Consider the following 20,377-nt stretch of genomic DNA (forward strand, 5'->3'; position numbering starts at 1 on the left):
GGTGACACCTCATTTCGCAGACGTGACATCACATGTGCCAGTTACGTCCAGCTGCCTCTCTCTGGCAAAGATGGCAGGACACCAGCAAATCCACATTTTGTCTTTTTGGCAGTTTTCACCCATGCTTGATGTGAATTAATGGGTTCCACAGGGAGGTCCAGGAAGGATGGAGCCTGGCCCTTGGCCCTCTTCAACCAGGCACCTCCCAGTCCTGCATGGGGCAAATAATAGCTCCTTTCTTCTGGTGGAAATACCCCAGTCCCACAAAATGTGTACATAGCTTCCTTCCTTAGCCGGTCTTGCAGGTGATAATTAACACAGTGGAGAAATTTCCTAGCTGAAGCCAAGGTGGGAAAGCAGCTTTGGCTTCAGACTTTTTCTCTGAGTTCATTTGCCTTATTTATGTTGGGTCTGATCATTTTGAGGAAGTTTTGCAGCATGTTGATGCCTAACAGAAATATTTAACTAAAGGAAACAATTTTTCGTCCTTGGACAAAACTCCTACTTGAGCAGAGGAAAAGAAGGAAGTTAGATTAGCTTTTAGGTTTTGTATTTTATTTCTGTTCTCGGGCCTGATTATTTTGGAGCAGCATGACCGTACCTCCTTTGAGCTCAGGGCACTGATTGACATTACATATGTTACAGAGAGGAAGGGTACTTCCTGAAGATTAGTGGCCAGTTACTTGTTCTGAAGTTCATTAACCTGAGCTAGTCATTAGACTGTTGGAAGGATTCTGTGTGGAAGCTGGAATTGTATTAGAAGATCATCATAAACTAAAAATATATGTGACAATCTGGATGGATTGCTGTGAGTCTAGAAGATGGTTGGCTCAAGCTCACAGAGCAGCTGCATTCAGTGTAAACTAAACGCCATGTGTCAGGAATTAAAGCAAATGTTTCTTCACAGACACTGTTCAACTAAAAAGGGGAAAAAAAAAAAAAAAAAAAAAAAAGAAGAAAAAGAAAAAAAAAAGATTTCCATTAGCAGAACACTGAATGAAAAAGTGAATTTCCCTACAACCAAAAGGCCAAATGCAGTCTCCAACCAAACAGTACAGTGTGTTTGGTCAACAACTTTTTTCTACCAATGGCTTTTTTTTTTTTACTTCATTGTATTTCACCTTGAAAAGATGAACCCCAAATTCTCTGGTGTGACTCCTGTTGGCTGTGACCCAAACCCCCAAGCCACAATATCTCAGCATACCTGCAGTGAGATTGACTCCCTGTTAATTGCTTATTTTTGAAGTATGGTTTGTCTCTGTCATCCTGCAGAAGATGAATAGGACTGGTGTGTCTCATCTTAATATGATCCTTTCCCTTCCTCCTCTCCTTCTTTTCCCCCTTTTCACCATATGACCCAGCAAGAGTTAATGTTAGTTTTAGTCCCACCACAAACAAGTGTACCAGCATGGAAGAAGTAAGGGCTATCATCTTTCAGGATCCTGTAGTCTAGTAAAAAAGAATAGAAAGATAGAAAACAAAGACATTTCAAATTTGTTTTCCTTTCTTTTTGTGTCATCTCACGAATGTGTGGTGGCACTTGGCCAAAAGTATTGCATTCAGACACAGAATATAAATGTTGAGGAAGGGATTGAGAAGAAAGAGGCTTAATGTTCTTCGTAGGAAGGACGCTACAGGCGTTTTTCAACTCTGTTCCCTTTTCTCTTTCCCCATCACAACCTTCCTGTACACTCCCTTGTCCTTTAGCATTGGCAGAAGTGCTGGAAGCTCAGAAAGCCACAGCTTCATTTGTGAAAGGTTTCCCTAGGCAAAGAGAACTAAAGATGTCTTCTTTCCAGTCCCTTTGTGCAAGGAAGGTAGTACTACCTGCTACCTCATAAGGTACTGAATTGATTCTGGATTCCTCTGCAGCATGCAGAAGGGGCTCTGCAGCTAGATGAAGTGCAAGACATTTGGGGTTACTTGGGGTGGCTGAGCTGTGCTGGGTCCCTCATGGGCTCACAAGGAGTCTTTTCACTTATTTTTGTGCAAAAGGCTTTGGTACCTTTCAGAATATAATTCTGATGAAAAATCATGAGCCATTAATCTTGTTACTAGCCATGACATTCCCTTATACTTTGATTTACAGCATCACTCAAACTTGTCATTTCCCTGGATGTCTTCCTCTGACTTCTGATATTGCACTTGCAGGAGGAGGAATCTGCCCTCAAATATTTTCGTGTTCTGACCTCTATGATTTATTAACCATCAACTTCTGCCTTGAGAAATCAAGATGTCATTTCCTTAGTAATTCCCTAGGAAAAAAAAAAGATTTACTGGGCAAAAGGGATCCTTCAAAATCAGGTACCAAACAAGACTCGACTGCAGGAAAACTGTTGCTGCTTTCTGTGCAGCTACTGAGGTGGCTGTGTGACCTGTAGGAAATAAGTTTGTTACAGTTTTATGGTTGCAGTCTTGTCTAGGGAAAATAAGGACAGTGATAATTGCTTTCTTTTGTAAAACACTTTAAGATTTATGGAATATGAATGACTGTTATTAAGTGAAAAGTGTTGCAAAGCTGGCTTAGTTGCGCCCTGTGTTAACACAGTCCCATATCAGCCTATTGACCTCAGCATGAACTACTCATTAAAGTTTATAGGACATTTTGTGGGTGAATTGAGGCAGTTATTCTGCTGAAAATATTGTACTGAAAAGGACATTTAAGTCCATCAGCAGTACTGACTTTTTTCTCTTTTCAAACTTTATTTGGAAAAACCACTGCAATTTTCTTAGTTTATTTATGAAAATTTATGATGTTAACTCAGATTTTTATCTCTTGGTATCTGTGATCCAGCAACTTATTCTAGCCATAGGATAAACATATAATAGCTTTTATACTGAGATAAAGAATGAGGTGTAAAACAGCATGATATCAAATGGAGCTGTATAAACTAATGAGATGCACAATCGTATTTGAATGGCAAATATTCTTTCATTGACACTGAATTAATTTTTTGTTTAGACTGCAGCTATGTTAGACATTGTTCTTTGAAAATCTTACATATTTTCCCGACCTTCAAGTAAATGTGGTATTAAAGAAACTGATTTTGATTTATACTAGAGAAAAATAAAACAATAAACTTCTGTAGCAAATGTGCTAAATGAGTTACTTAAGCTGGTTGGGTCTGGCTTATTTTCAGAAATATTATTTATATGATAATGAAAAAGATCTACAGATGTTTTATTTTTGCTTCCAGATTAAACTTGGATTGTTTGAAGAGTGCGGAGATATTTCACGGTAGTGCAAAAAGTGCATAAGAAGAGAGCAAAATGAGAGCTTCCCAAGTACCGAATGCCTGCAGTCTGTTATCTTTAGCAATGCTGTTCCTTCCCGTCACTGGAACGTCAAAACAAAATATCCCAAGACTCAAACTTTCCTATAAAGGTAAACTTTTCAGCATTTTTTTTTCTGATTCTGCAACTTTTCTTTTTATGTGATGCTGCCAGCAGTTCATTACTGTTACTAAGTAGGCAAATGAAACACATTTGTCACAGTTTCCAGAAATACATGGCAAAAGCCTTGAGTATGGATGAATTTTACCCATTTCAGTTTTCTCCTAAAGGTTATTCATATACTGTACATAAGTTATGGGAGAGTCATTGTCTAAGCATAGACTTCTAGTGCTACTTGAAACAAGATGAGACCCACTGGTGTCCCACAGGGGAATGAGATGGGATTTGGGGAACATCAACACTTTTCTAGAGCATCAGGGAAAGTACCTCAAGTGTTCCAAGTGGCACCTAACTTGTAATCATTTTTTCTCTATTCTTCAATCGGTATGTGAAACTCATTAAGTGCTTTCTTTTAACCTTATTGTATCACAATGCTTGCTTTTCTGGGAATTTCTTAATCTTATCTATGCTGCTTGATGAGAATGTTGAGAAAATTGGGGGGTTTAAACACACATTTAAAGAAAATTCCTTTACGGTCATATTCTTACAGAAAGGAGATTTCTTGTTGCTTTGATTGCATAGTACATTTCCACAGCTTTCAAAAGACATGGAGATTTATCACTTTTTTTACTGATATTCTTTAGCTAATGCAAATGCTCTCCAGATAGTCATTTTTTCAGCTATGTCAGCACCCTGACCTTATGGGAGCTCATTCTGTTCTCAGTTTTTCTAACATAGGTCTTTGTGTGCATTGTGGTATCACATTTGGGATGGTCTGACTGTACAGGAGGCTGTAAAGCCTTCATCGGTGGTTATGATATGCTTATCATAAGCTCTAATACTCTCAAGAATTTATTGAGTAAGCATAATGAAACACTAGCTTCTCTTTTGTTAGATGTGTATACCACTATGTATAGAATTACATTGGGCATATCTGTGTTTGAATGTGTTTTTTGAAAGAGAGACAGTGGAATAGAGATCAAGAGATCTTGACAACATTTTATAAATTCAGGAAACAGTTACACTCACTTAAGCCAATGAATACAGAAACTGAAAGACCTGACATGAGTTATGAATGTTAGCAGTAAAAAAAAAAAAGAACCCTAACATATAGCCAGACTTTTCACAGCTAGGCCTTTTTGAGATAATTCCCAATAGCAGCATATACCATATGGTGATGGCATTTATTGTGGATTTGACACTCATGATTAGTGAATTCCTCTTGACTTCAAAAGCAGATAGCCTTTGGCAAAATCCTGATGGATGCATTTGGCAGGTAAGGAGAGCAGGAAAGAAAAATTATTGAGTTCAACACAGGGGAAAAAATTAAAAAAATACAACCTGAAATCTTAGTTTAAAATAGTGGCAGAGACCTGCTGGGAGTGGCTGTGAAAATGCCTGAGCTCGTTCAAAAAGACAAAGAATAGATGATTGATATTTAGGCCCTGACCCAAACTTTTATTAGCAACTTTATAAACCTTTCAGTTTGGCTTGAGGGTTACAGTTTGCTATCCAAACTTATCCACCTATATCCCTGTAGGGGGAAAAAAACCAACAGATATAAACCGGCACATAAATCTTGATTTGAAAAGCTGCAGTGTAACTGAAAAGCCAAAGGAGAGAGAATTACCAGATTTTATCATTGCTTTTTCTAGGAGGGAGGGTGTATTTTTCTTTTTCCACAAGGAACTAGAAAAAAAGGTACTGTTTTTTTCACACTTGGAAGTGTTAAATTAAGAATGAGAGGAAGTCTTAAAGAGTCTTGTTTTATTCACTTGATATACTTCGGGATAATGTATGGATTAAAGAGAGAGAGAATAAGTAAAGGAAAACACAGAGTTGCTGCTCATTCTGAAGGAAAATATTAATCCACCCAGGAGAATTAAATGCATCATTCCTGTTTTTTTTTTTTGGAAGATATCAAGTTTTGTTTCCAGAAACACTGCATGTCTTCCTAAGCCATGGCATGAAGAGTTCAGTGCTGTGGCCGCCCACTTCAAAAGAAACATGGATCAGGCATATTTAATCTGAAGATTATATTAGGTTGCTTATAAGTCTGTTCAAAGAACCAGGATGCACCCAGGTGTCTCAGTTTTAAAGAATAATTCTGAAATTCTTCGTTTGTGCTTGTCAGTGGATGCATTGTAAGTAGTGTGAGTTTGTGTCATAGCTAAATTAAAGTTTGGTTGATGACAGCTGTTTGTCAGATGTTCTGACTATTTAATATAGTTGTCAAAACTAAGCTCACTATTTTTTTTTTTTCCCCTAAGCATTCTCACCAAAATAATTCCAAGGTTTCTGAGAAGATATAGGAGAAATTAGCTGTCTTGCCAATTCTTCTAAAATTGTTATTGCCAATTCTAAAATTGTTAGAGTCATGTCATTGACAAGTCCTAGCATCTCCATCCTTTGGAGTTTGAATGTCATGAGGAGGATGACACGAAGGGCTTTTCCATCCTTATGGAAAACTGATCAAACTTGGCCACATCAGGCAGTGCTGAAGACCTAATCACACATTCGTGTTCATTATGCTGCTAAAACTATTGTCTTCCAAGATACAGTTTTATCCTCTTCCAAAGGCGATGTGTTCACAGGACGGCAAAGCTCTATCATCCCAGAATGGCCAAGTATTTACTAGGGGTGGAAATAAGCAGGACTTTCCCCTGCAGTTGCTTCATCTCACAGCTGTAGCTACTGAAGAGGAGCAGAGCGCACTGCAGCTGAGAGCTAGGAAACTGCTCCTTCCCATGCCCTGACAGAAAAGGGAAGGAGGAGCATGCCAAAGGGTGAGTGCTGAGAATGAAGGGTGAGGGACAGGAAGAGAGGAAGACAAAGGATGAGCTGTATTAAAGTAACACGGAGGAAGAGAAAATTGAGTGAGAAGTTGGGGGTGGATCGAAGAAAAGGAAGAAGGAGAAGGGTGGAGTAGCTAAAAATGTTCCTAGAACCACAAAGGTGCTTCAGTAATCCTCTGTGTGTCACAAGACCTCTGTGTTCAGGTAGTAATTAAAATTTTAGAGCTTGTTGGCATGGCAGTTATGAGTTTTTGTCTTCTGAGAAGTACCTTAAGGTGTTGAAGCCTCTGCTGGGAAAGTTAAGGTACAGATATTTCAGTGAATCATGAGTGTCAATGAGATGCTATATGGTGGATTTTCTTCATTCTTTGTGTCAGTTCTAAAATTACACGTTTAGAAAATCATACATCCATAAAACGATAAGCATGGACTAAAGTCAATTAAAATATCTTTTAACAGAGTTGCAAAATCAAGAGCATATTCTTAACTTGTGTTGATATAACACACTATGATGTTTAGTTACATTTCTCATCCTATATTCCTACTTTTTCTGATTCATTAGACCATAGTATTTCTTTTTATCTTTTCAGTTTAGACTGTAGCTATTAGAGATTGGTGTATGTTATTCTTACTTGGGAAATTATTACTGCTTTCATGATACTTCTAGGGTGATCTCAGTACGTAGACCTCAATTAATATTTCTCCTAGCTATTTTTCACAATGTTATGAGGTATCTTAATTATTATATCTGTAAAATTACAACAAAGTAAACAAATTATCTACTGATAGAGGACTACTACTAGGACCTGAATTTTTAGTAATACTTTATATTTTAATAGTGTTTGTATTACAGTATAGTTGCTGTCAAAGTAAAGGTATGTATTTATCATTTGTTCTGATGTACCTGGAGTTAACCTGTGACTATCATCCAAATTGCAGAACTCCTCAAACACAGAAGTGGATTTCAGTTTCCCTAAGCAGTACATACTTGCTGTCTACTACCTCATTTAACATCCTCATTTCAACAAGTGCAAAAAGTTGTAACATTATCATTCATAGAATGGCATCATTTCTGTTAGGCTAGGAGGAGCCTGTGTCATAATTCATGCATATAAATACGTTGAGTTCATTTTGTATAGACAGTATATCTTTTGGTAATGGTCTTTGCCAATTCATTGTCAGATACTTGTACAAAGATTTTGTTACAAGTGTATTTCTGGGTTTTACTTTTAGGAAGAATTGAAAACAGAAGAAAGCAAAACATTTTTTTCAACCACTTTCAGTTTTTGGTCTTCCTAAAATTTTCCAGTAGAAATGCAGACTCCTAGTTGCAAATTTAAATCTATGAGTTTGCTTTATTTCACTGTTTTTTTTTGTTTGTTTGTTTTTTTTCATGGATCTTTTAACAGTAGACTGGATGCTGAAGGAATTTATATTACCAAAGTGTGCTCCTTGCTTCCTTGTTATGGGGTATGCCTCAGCCCAGATTTGTACGCTATCACCAATGACACATCCATAGTTATATCCATGAACACATATCATTTCTGTGCAGAAGAAATATGGCTGTGCAGCAGGAGCAAGCCACACTTGTTGTGACCAGTGCTGATTTGAGTGATCAGGGGACCAGAATCCTACGCTGTGACAAAGCAAGCAGAAAAAGGCAAGACTAAACACAAACTTTAGATTTTGAAACAGAATTTACTTAACACTTAAAATAGTTATAGCAGTAATTTAAATCTATTACACAGGAGCATTATTCTGAGCTGACTTCTTCAAAATGAATGCATTTAGATGCTGTCTCACCCCCACTACAGTTATGGCAAAGAGTTTATCACATAAGTAAACTGGAGCAAGATTAAATATCCATGCCTTGCTTTTTTTCATCTTAACTAAGTGAACTGAGGACATGAAATTCTTCATTCTCTGTTTAAGGATGACAATGCTAAATCAACAGCCTCAGTGGAAATCAGCCACATTTAAGAAACGTTTAGCTTCATGCAGTGTTTCGTGTACATGTTTTTCTTCTCCCTAAGAACGGTACATTCTTATGACATGGTGAAAAAGAAAGCAGAGGATTACATTTTTGTGCCAGGAATTCTTTTGAAAATTTGACTGGATTAGTGCATTTCCTTAATTTTCTAAAAATGATCTTTCGGACATATTACATTACAATGTCAAACATCCTGTTTTCTAAATGATTTTTGCTCTAACCGTACTTCATTTTAGAACTAACGGATTGCTTAACTATTGCATCAGAGCAGTTAGTTTGATCTGTTTCAGTAAAGTTGGCTTGTGTCCATGGCATGCATTGTTTAATTATACGTGTAAAATATAGTTCTAGTTGCATAGCTTTGAGATCCTCATTTAGACTGCTTGCAACAGTGTGGGTAATCCTGGTATCACAAAGCAGGTGTTGCACCGCTATGAATGACTGGAACGTGGCAAAGTGATGATGTATAAAAAAGCCTAGAAATGAGCTTACACTTCTACAGCTGTGCTTGCTTTACAGGAAGAGGAAGAAAGATCAGTAAAAACATGCTTTTGTGGTAATATCAGCTGTTGTAATTTTGAATACCCATGATGATCAAAGAAAATCAGCTCAGAGGAAGTGTTGCTTTTCTTGGATCATTTATTTTATTTGCTAATAAACTCATTTTTTTATTATTATTTATAGGGAAAAAATATCTGAGGTTCCTTTGTAGAGTAATTATCTGTATGTGAGAATTAAGATCCTACCATTACGTGATTTTCAGGTCATGAAATAGAATTTTCCAGTTTGGTCTTAGTAATGCTTTCTGAAGGTGGTGTGCATTGACACTGCAAGTGTCCCTTGGGATGAAGGCAGATGGGTGTTGCTCTCCATTTGAGTAAGGAGTCTTGTATATACTGTAGACTAAGTATAAACTTAAGGGGGTTTATGATGTTTTAGTAACAGGAAAACCAGCAACTTTCTTACATTTTTTCCCTTTTTAAACAAGTGGACTTGGAGGTCAGATCCAACTATATGTTGCATTTTCTGTCATATAATTATCACATATATAATGTCCTGGAGAGAAGCCTCCAGTCAGTGACATCAACAGTTTACATAGCAGTTGAACTAAGAATAACCTTGGAGAACTGACCCGTATCAACCTCTTAACAGTGTAAACAGCCTGTAGCTCACAGCAGTTTTCTTTTTTCATGATCACAAAAGGCCCCAAATTGGATGAAAAAAGAACTGTGTTCGCAAAATACCAAACTGTTCTGCTGAATGTTCACTTGATTGAATCTCGTAAGATGAGACAAAAACAAAAGAATAAGCCTTTGGGAACAGTGATTGTTGTCTTGTAAAATGTAGGATGAGACAACACCAAAAATTGGTTCACGAGAAGAAAAATATGGGGAAGGTACATGATAAATGGCATCAACTTTGAAGAGGTTACTTTCAAAAATACTTCTCTAATTGCCATTTTACTCAGGACAGTTGCAAAACTAATCCTGAGTAGTTCTGGAGATCCCAGCCTCGTTCTCTTTCTATGCAGTAATTTGAGGGCATGATCCTCTTGACGTCACTGTGTGTAGCGGTGTACATCTGTGGCTGCGGAGCAAGTTCTCAAGTCACATCCTATTTCCTTTTCCTCCCACCCCATTTCTTCTGCTCCATATATAGACATGTTCCTCAAACAAGGGCTGTTCTGAAGTAAGTCCTTTAGAGATAAATAAACACACAAAGAGACAGCAGAAAGAGATAGAGACAAAATTTCCTGTTTTGTACTGGAGCATCAACAGAGAAAGGATTGGATAGTTGTGGTTGAGAGAGGCATTTAGTAAAGCGTGTGAGTAACAAAGGTGCCTTTTCCAGGCTTTCTTCTTTGTGATCCAAATCCTGGCTGATATGTACCGTGGAGTTTCATGACTAAGATATTACTGAAGATACCAAAGTTTTATGTTCAGTTTATCTGGCGTCTTTGGGAAGACTACGTCATCCGTACAACTTGGATTTTTTTGAAAAAGATTTCTTTTTAAATATGTTACATAACAGCTGTCTATATGACATCCATTGGTGCTCCAAGGAGGAGAAATAACTGCAAATAATACAAATAAAAAAGGTAAACCTGCCTACATTCCAATGTTAAGTGGCTTTTGCCTGTATACTAATAACTGAAAGAAGCAATTGGACAGTGCACACAGTTAGCCTGTGCAAACAGACATCCTTTGCCCTGTAATTTGTGGTTAGCGTGGTCCTGTCCCGGTGTTGCCTAGGAAGCCTGTAAAACAGGTATTGGGTCTACCTGCATTTCTGTACATGAGACTCTGAATCTGATAGAGACTTCTAGGCAAAATTCCAGCATAAATAAGGGAATTAATGAAGAATTTCAGTGACCTCTTGTTTTAATGGTTTCATAAGAACTTAACTCCTGCCAGTATCAGGAAAGAATAACTGATAATTGCATTTTGCTCTGCCATGATGGAGCATTATGCTAGTCCAAACTATTATCATGTGAACTGTTTTCATTTTCACTGCTGTAAATGGTCCTTTCATACTGCCAGTGGAAGACTATTTTAAAAATCTACCTCTGCATTAGCTAATTGAATTACTATGCTACACTTGCTTTTTAATCAAATAAAATGCATCTGGAAAATTGGAAAAAAAAGTGAATGTTTTCCTAAATATTTTAAGTTTCCTGAAAATAATCATTTTCTACATTTAAACCACATTTGTTCTAAAGTGTGTCCATCCTGTGTAGTTACCGCAGATAATGACTATGTGGCTTAAAACAGTGCTTCCCAGCAACAATTGCATTTCTGTACTGCACTCCTACAGGAATTTAGAACAGGGCCATTATTTTTGCCTGGTGAGATCAACCGGATGTGATTATGGAAAAGCTGAAATATTAATGCTCTGACAAAATGTTCATTTTCCTCATTCAAAGCATATGAAAAGAGAAACAAAAAATCTCTGGCTTGTGTCAGATAGGGAACCCCTCTGTGGGGACAGGAACTAACAGTTTCATGTGGGGAGAGCAAGCAGGAACCTCCAGAAGTGGGCTGCCAACAGAGGAAGTGTCTATTCCACTGGCAGGTAAATCTGCTCACAGAGGTCCCGGCCCTTCCCCCCCCTTCCTGAGCAGGCACATCCCACACCATTCCCGTCAGCCCTTCCCAATACTGCTCACCAGTTCACACTAATCACCTCATTGACTGTATCAGCTCTGTGTCCTCATCCATCTGGATCTTTACCAACCCAGTCAAGAAACCAGAAGAGCTTTTTCAAGCTGTTGATGAGTAATTTTGCTTGTCCTCAGGGGACTGTAGGGAGGGCGTTGAAGGGCCATCAGCGCTTAAGAGATGTTACAGACCCTCAGACAGTGGTTTCATGGCAACTGAGCCAAAATAATGCTGTGCTGCTTTTGGAAGGAGGATGCCTCCCTCTCCACTCTATCTCCCCAAACACATACGTGCACTTCTCTCTGTTCTCATCCACTCCCAGATGCATGGACCTGCCCTTTCTCTTGCACCAGCACCAGCTCTCATCAGCTCCTTTGACAAGGATCTGCTAGTAGGTAGGACTTTATATCTTACTTGGCTTTACAGTCTGACCATCCAGCTTTTCAGGGCTCTGGTCCAATGCTTGGCTTTAGAAAAGAGCCCCCATGTCTTCTTGCTATATACTCAGGGCTAGATCCTCAACAGATAAAATTATTGCAGGTCCCAAAAGTTAAACCAAGGGTCTAGCTCTAAGTCCTGATGAGAGTGCGTGTGTCTGTGAAGCATGTAGAGGATGGGGGAAAGAGGGACGTAAAGCTGTTTAGTGCTTCTATAAACATCTGTGTTGGTCACAGGCACTAGCTACAACTGGCATATATAATAGTAGTATGAAAATTGCAAATAGGTTTCAATGATAGTTACAATAGGCAAAAAATATGGATTTTTTTTCTTTTCTGTTAGCTCTTCTTTTAAATCTTAAAAACAGAGGCACCAATGAAGTAACAAACAGAGTAAGTAAACCTGATTGGCATTAGCTCGCCTTTGCACTGTCATTTCATCAGGAACAGCTCATGCTGCTCTATCTCTCTTGAGTCAGTTACTGTCAATATTAATATGTTTTCCAGTTGCATGCCATCTGACACTTTTACTACAGCTGAGTTATTCATGCCTCTGTAGTTCAGGTTCTCTCATCTTGGCTACTTCATTATTATTTATATTTTTTATATTATATTATTATTTTAATGTGAATATTACTCTCATTAGGAAGCTGATAACTATATTTGATGAAAAAATGTATTATTAGTATCTGTAACCTTCAATAAACCAATAGCTTTTGTACACAACAGATATAGTCCCAATGGAGCAAGTCTTGGCATCAGATGTGCAGCCTAAGAACACAGGTTTGAGCAAAAGGAATAGAGCTCCCCAACAGAGCTGTCAGCACCCATCTGTAGTGCCAGACCAGCTGAGCCAAATCCAGTCTTCATGGCTGATTATGGTTTTCACAAGCTGTAGTTTCAAAACCTGGGGAAAAAATCCACACTGCAATCTCATTTGCTAGATGCGTGAAACAAAATTCACTACTTTAATCTCTTCAGGATGGCATTTATTCTACAAAGCAAAAACTGAGCAAAGATTTGAACCCGCTTCAAGTTCCGCACAGCTGATATCAGGCAGTATGGGCAGGAGAAACAGCACAGCCTGCTGTTTTTTTCACGAACCCACAGATATATGGGCTCTAAGAGTCTGCATGCATCGTCAGAGAAACTTCTTGTTCTCAGAAGTTTCTCTGAAGATGAAGTACTGTGAAAATTGAAGTTGCAGGTGCTTCAAAATACTTTAGCCATTTCTGTGTCACTCTGAATTTTTATAACATGGCATGAGATGGCAAGCTGGTTGGAACAGTAAAACTGATTCACAACCAATGAGTGAGGCTTCTTTGGACAAGTGAGTTGAGGATTTTGAGATTATTTCCCCCTGAAGCATATCACTGATGTCCTACTTTCTGCATATTTGATTGGCAAGAGGCTTGGAAATGGTTAGCCACAGTAAAAACTGAAATTCTAATTAGGGTTGATGTGGGTAGCAGAAATTCAACTGAAGCTGTTTTTCCCTCAGGTTCAGTGAATTTATAGTTTATTTGTTACTCTGGCTCTAGTGAAGGGGTTTTTCACTGTGCCTATAGGAATAGGTGAACCTATGGGCTGCTCCTTTAGCATAAACGAGAGGTTTTCTTTTGGCTGCTTGATGCTCAGGTTGCTGGAAAGTGATTTTAAAAGACAGGGCTAGCACTTGGTCTCTGGTCAAGTAAACAATTCCTTTTCTATGAGGTCAGGAAAAAAACAGGCCTCTGATTTCAATAGTAGTCTAAAACTATTCTGGTATATATAAGAAAAATATTGTAAGTTCTTGGAGAAAAATATTCTCTCACCACTGCGATGCTTTCAGTAGGATTGAAAATAAGGTTGAAGTGGGAGAAGCAGATTTCTGTCATGTAACTCAGATTATTTACCCTTTATGCAAAATACTGGCAGCCAGGATGAGGTTCTGTGTGAGAGAAAGGAAAAGCAGTTAAGTGCAGCACTTACGATTGAAACTGAGAAAACGGAGATGATGGGCTTGTGTTTTTTTTTTTTTTTTTTTTTTTTTTGGCATGGTGTGCATTTTCCTTAGAGAGATTTGTTGTCCTTCAAGCCCATCAATGTTACTTCTGTAGAGGTATGTGTGGTGAGATGCCAGCGATTATCTACGCAGTACCAAAGCTCTTAGGCTTGCCAGTCATTTATATTTATTTTTGTAGTGCTTATTCTATGTCCAAAGGATTGCTTAAAAGAAGAAAAAAAAAGATGATTTAATTTTGCATTGGAAACAACAGTGAGTTTGCTTTCCTTGGCAGTATTTCAAGAAAGATAAACTACTTAGAAAAAGAACTCTGTGCTAATCCACTGGTTTAGGTCTTCTTCACAAAACCAAATGTTTCACTCAGATGCATTTTCACTTGTGCTTTGTAAAAAAAAAAAAACAAAAAAAAAACCAAAAATTATTTTATTTGGCTCTTTGAGGGTTATGAATCAGTCCTTTGCATTTCTTTTCACCAACAACAAGACATCACAAAACAGCTTTTAATCATCTCTGCCATGATAACATTTTGCAGGTTATTTGTGCAGCTGTTGTCTAGTCAAATTTATTTGCAGTTAAAACACAGCATTTAAATTCAGGGTGCTTCAGGGGTTTCATTAGATGTAGTTGTTTTGAAGCAGGTTGAGGAGTTCCTTTTCTTCCAGTTTAGTCATAGCCTGTCATTACAAAAATGCCTGGCCACAAAGACTTTTCTGAGTCTCTGTGAAATTTTTCCAGGTTTCCGGAGTGCTCACACCATGCTGGAGTGAGGAGCAACAGCATGATCATGGAATATATGACTTGAAGCCAAGAAGTCTAAATATGCTGCATAAATGTAAATATGTATTATCGGAATAGGATAGCACTTTTTTTCATTAGAAAGCCTCACAATGAGGCACTGGTGCTGTAGATATTTGAAGTGAGCAATGATCAAGCTGTTGTGAAGCAAGTCCACTGAGACACCTTTCTAAATGAATAAGAAACACTTATTAATCTAACTCATACCACTCCATAGTGAAATATTAACCCAAAAGACATTTTGCTGAATATTCATTTAATGGCCAGACTGGAGTCTGTGAAGGGAAAAAAATATTTAATTTTCAGTACAATGCCATATACACACTGTAAATTGAATGTTGAATGTGCAGGCATACGAGATCATCTCTGTAACTAACTTTGCTTTTTGCACTGTGAGAGAGCTATTCTATATTTGAGTGGCTTCAGATACAGTGATTTGAATCAACTGCTTTTTTAAATAGAATATGCACTCCTGAATGTGAATGGACAAGTATGCTTTTCATAGTGAATTTTTCCAGTGTGATATCCTAGGTCATATTTAAAAAGTCTTGCTGCAAATGGCAACGTTAACTGATAAAGATGGATTGTTTTGTTTTTGTCAAGTGAGAATAATGATTAATTTGGCTGTAATTTAATCAATTCTCTGTTAATGTTTACTTGTCAACTTTTATTAGTCATGTTTTAATTTTAATCTTATCAGTGGAAATTTTCTTATTTCCAAGCTCTTTTCAATAGTTAGCAAATAACTGACCAAACCTGATTCTTCACCACTTTGCAGATTGTGTTGTAATTTACATCAGTAAGAAATCAGTGTGCAGTGTTGTCATTTTAATCTGGAACATTTTACAAATGCTTTCCTTATGATGTGATGGAACGAATGGCTTTACAAAGCACCAGACAGGGCTCATTCCCATTTGGGCGTTTCAGCCATGAGAAAACTTTATCCCTCCTCATTGTAGCTGTCCTAGGTGGTTCTCAGTAATGAGAGATACTAGAAATTTTTAGCAATAGATGATAACTGTGCTTTTGGTATGGTCACTACAGAGACCTTTCCTTCCACATAAGAAAGAAATAGGAAGTGGAATCTGTCTCAGTGATCTTCTGTGTATGTAGAGAATTAGGTCATTTTGGGAATGTCATTTGGGAATGTGACATACTTGCAAAGTGCAATGGATTGCATGGCTGCAGACAATTAATCCAAGTGTTGTATGTGTTTGTGCTATGCTCTCCTTGCTCAGATCAAATTTCTAGAGCTGGAGATGAGAAGGAATTTATAAGGAATTTGTTAGTGTATGCAGTGGATTGGATAACCTAATAATGCAGCCAGCTCTTACATCATGGGTGGAGAAGAGAAAGACATTTACTTAGAAATGCTCAAATGATAAACAGTATTTTAGAGATCAAGCAAGAAGAATCTGAGTAGCCCAAGGGAGCTAACTCCTCCAGTTTTGCTGTGGTCAGCATCAGAGAATACCTTCCCAGTAAACATCTCCATCACATCCAGAACCAAAATTTCCAGTCTGAAAAAACAAGGGAGGAGTTTTGTACAGAGTATGATATCTAATGCAGACACATGTACATCATACAAAAATTAAGAGTCTCAAGGCACCTGTCTTATAACAGAGACCCCAACAACAACAAAAGTGTAAGGAGTCATAAATCCTTGTTTCTTACAGGGGTTAAAACACAGTAGTGAAGTGAGCTAATAAGCTTCAGAAGTTGGGGGGTTTAGAAGGTTTTTCTTTTTTTCTTAAAAAACAAAACATATTTATAAAATTTGTTGGGCTATTCATCAGTCAGTTCTCATGTAAGCTGTTTGGGTGAGATTTAAGCATCTGCAGTACAGCGCTATTCACACTTATTCCTTATTCACTTATTCACTTATTCCTGTGTGATCTTGCTGTCAATTAATAAGCTGGTCTTTTAAAGAGTTACTAATGTGCAGAATAGTGAGAACATCTTTGTGCAAAAGATAGGCAAAAAAAGGATTCTCAAGGAATATAAAGTTTAACTTGTGATTTTCAATATGATGTAAGATTTTTCAGCATACTGCCAAATAAATCCCACCTAGGGGAATAGGATCTGCTGTACAAGACAGTTTGTTTTCAGACTATATTGTGACATTGTTCAGCGGTGTGCCAGATAAAACCACACAAGCTTAAGTAAAAGCGATATACCAAAAAAAAAAATAAAAATCAATTGTACACCAGATAGTCATTTGAATAATGTTAAAATATTTTTTCCTCCCATAGTGCTGGTTATTAGCTATCAACAGGACTTAATCTTTGCTTTGCCTATTACAGGTTTTGTGAGAAATTTTGGAGAAAAATCACTCTATTTTGTTCAGGAGTTACTCTGCAGAGCACTGGAATGATTTTCATCATGATCAGGAAGTGTAAATAACTTGTGCTATAAATCTAACCTCTCTATCTGAAAAGATACATTGTCCATATAGAACTAAGAAGGCGGAAATATCTTTAATTTTATTTTCAATTAAACACAGGATTTGCTTTTCTGTCCCAAGATTTCTGACTGGTTTATCTTGGAGAGATTGCTTGTGGAAGAACTTTTTCATGTGTTTATTTTTGTTCTCCACGAATTAGTAACTGTTCAACATTACTGTACTCTCATTGTGCTCTTTTCTATATGTTGTTTGTGTTCCTCATCCAAAATTACATCCGCGGGAGGCTTCAAACTCTACTTTAGGGTCCTTTAGCTTTTCATGGAGAAGGCATAGATTCTTTCATTAGTTTCATGGTGTAACATGTTTTTTTCTTAATTACTTTTGAAGGCAATTGGAACCCACTATGAAATTACAGGAAAAGTTGTTTTGGAAAATCGAGCTCTTATTAGGGAAAGGGTTTGATGACAAATTACAAGCCACAGTCAGAACTGTGCCCTAACTTTCCCTGCAGGGAGGGCAGTGATACAGTGACAGCCACACAGCACCACCTCTGTAAGGAAAATAAAATACTGACCCCAGGACTTTAAAGGCACTGTACTCAATACTCACCTTAATATGCCTCTATATTGCTCTCTCTTTCAGGTTTCAATTTTCAATTGCACTTGTAGTAATTGGAAATTTAATTGCAACAATTTTCTGTACTGACATAAAAAATGAATGTTAGACAATGGGCAACCTTGTCTTATGCCAACCTGTCTATTCATAAAGGGTGCCTACAGTACTTGCAGGGGAATATGGGAAAGATGGAGTGGTACTATTTCTCAGAGAATGTGGTGACAGGACGAGGGATAATATTTTTAATCCAAAGGAGAGTAGATTCCAATTAGATTTTAGGAAGAAACTCTATACTATGAGGCTGGTGAGGCTATTTTTCTCATTTTCATAGTTCTTCTCATCTTTACATAACTTCCACATCTATCTGCTGTTTTCAGCTCCTTGATGTTTAGTTTTCATTTGCCTTCCTTGCTTCTTTATATGTAGAGCCGCAGATATGGTAAGATATTGATCCTTCACCACATGTATCCATGAGTACGATGATACAAATGCATGTTGGTTTACTTTCAATGCAATAAGATACAGCTCATTTTTTTTCCAAGCACTGCTGAAGAATGCAATTCGTTTATGTCATAGAAATAACTTATTAAGAAAGTTTCATGCAGAAGAGTCTTTGCAGGAGTAAATATTACCCAGTTTGGTATTATACTATTCCCCACCCTCCAAGAAGCCTAAGGTTAACAGGAATTATACTATGACCTTGGAAAGGCATGCTTCAAGACTGCAGTTATCTTACCAACATGCTCCATGCTGGTTGCATATATTTATAAAAGACACCAATGAGTCATATGTAAACATTTTGATTATAAAGATTTTCTTCATTTTCCCACAGACTTGCTGCTTTCAAACAGCTGCATCCCATTCCTGGGCTCTACAGAGGGGCTGGATTTTCGAACCCTGCTGCTAGATGAGGAGAGGGGCCGGCTGCTCGTTGGGGCAAAAGACCACATCTTCCTGCTCAACTTGGTTGATTTAAACAAAAATGTAAAAAAGGTCAGTTTATTTTCCTCAGAATTCAATTCACATAATTTCAATTTTGTTCCTTTTTTTTTTTTCTCCTCCTTCTTTCCTTCTTTTACTTCACTGGGTAATCATCAGATTTGCTGTATCATGCTTTGTACCAGCATTTAATAATCTCACCTTTCATAGTTACATGGGTTATCTTTAATGAGTTGATTTTTCTGATAGTATGTAAGCCTCTGTAAGATTGAAATCCTATCAAAGATGTCTCCTACTTGGAACCAAAATATCAGTACCTCTGAGAGCTTGCTTCTGTCATGTCCCATTTCTTTTGTCACGCTCATCTTCTTCACATAAAAGCATTTTGAAGATGGCAGTTAAAGACAGATCTTTTCTTTCTTCCTGGTGTCACTGGGATTATGATACTCAAATACTGAACAGAGATAAGGCAATTTGAATGTTTTAAATTGTTAAAATTGCCCCTAACATTGCAATAATTTTTACATTAATATCTGGAATTGCTAATGATAGGTAAAACTTCCACTGGATACATTGTATGCGCTGACCCATGCTCTGTGACAGTGTTAATTCCAGATAATAAGAAGGCAATTTAGTCCTTGGTATTTGTAGTACACATGATGAAACAGTGATTTTCTAAGCACAAGTAACTACTAAGTATAAGAAACAGATGCTTGCACAGGAACATGCATGAAAACTTCTTTCCTGTTTGTTCCAGGCATTCTTCTTACTAAAGAAAATTCAAATTCTCAGCTGTTTGATATTTTCCTTAAGCACCAGCAGGAGGTTTTAAATGACTGTATTCTGCTGTCAGCTCTGAAGTGAGAACTGACCTTGAATTAATACGATGGCAGCAGAGGGCTTAACAGGTGTAACAGGAGATGATTTTGCCCCACGTCTGAGTACAACACTTGCCGTCATTATATACAAGGGTTTCTAGTACTCAGCTGAATATCTTATTTCAAATTCTACAGTGCTCCACACACTGCTTTCTTTAAAACTCAGATTGTTCCAGATTTCTTCCCTGGGATGCCATATGAGACACCTCATATGCATCTTACATCTCAGTATTTTACTCAAGAATCATCACCTCTTCAGGCCAGTGTGGTGAAAACAGCATCATTTTTGTCGCAGATTTTGATACCATAGATTGATTTTTAGCAAAGGCTTTCAGTAGCAACCATAATTTGTGTGAAAAGCAGAATCCTATTACTGTGTGATGCCAGTAGCCTCCTGAGAGATGCTGAGTGCCGTCACTTCCCATTATGCTCAGAGGAGATTGATTACTTCAGAGCTTTCTGGAGGTGTTCACACCACTCTGCTCAAACTAGTAACATTTTCACCTTAGCCAAACCACCATTGATTATTATAGATGTTGAGCTTTCTTAGAAGTGCAGAATGCAGACTAAGCTATGAGGATTTGTTGGTGGTCAGAGTATCATTTGGTAGAGGTATTGCAGAGCTAAGACTGAATTAAAATTTGCGTTTGGTAAGCTGAACAGATGTATGCCTGTGTATCTGTGGTAACTTGAAAGCAGGGAATAAAATTCAAAACCAAGAGGATATCTGGAGTAAGGAATATATTATGTGTGAATTCAAATACTTCTCTGTTTAACTCTTCAGGTTGTCTCAAACCTTTCAGACAAAACATTGAGGCAAAGTGTATTTAAATAGCTAAAAGTGACACAAAAGCTTTGCAAAGCACCCTGGTGTGCTCATTTCCAAGGTCTCCATGGGAGTCCAGCGACTTTATGAACGTGCCTACTTGGGCACATGCCCGTGATGTGATGTTGCCCAAACCTTTCTC

General features: G+C 37.6%; 1 protein-coding gene across 3 annotated transcripts in view; it reads left to right on the forward strand.

Annotated features, from left to right (window-relative positions):
* The window catches only part of SEMA3D (semaphorin 3D), a 144,076-nt gene that overhangs the window by 41,252 nt on the left and 82,447 nt on the right, over window positions 1-20,377 (forward strand). For all 3 annotated transcript variants that reach the window (XM_048958908.1, XM_048958899.1, XM_048958914.1), the window contains exons 2-3: window positions 3,198-3,385; window positions 18,425-18,585. In XM_048958908.1, the coding sequence (XP_048814865.1) occupies window positions 3,271-3,385; window positions 18,425-18,585 (276 nt within the window). In that variant the 5' untranslated portion in view covers window positions 3,198-3,270. The remainder of the gene's footprint in view (window positions 1-3,197; window positions 3,386-18,424; window positions 18,586-20,377) is intronic.

Source organism: Lagopus muta, chromosome 1 (genome assembly GCF_023343835.1).
Source record: "Lagopus muta isolate bLagMut1 chromosome 1, bLagMut1 primary, whole genome shotgun sequence".
In the NCBI taxonomy this organism is placed as follows: Eukaryota; Metazoa; Chordata; class Aves; order Galliformes; family Phasianidae; genus Lagopus; species Lagopus muta.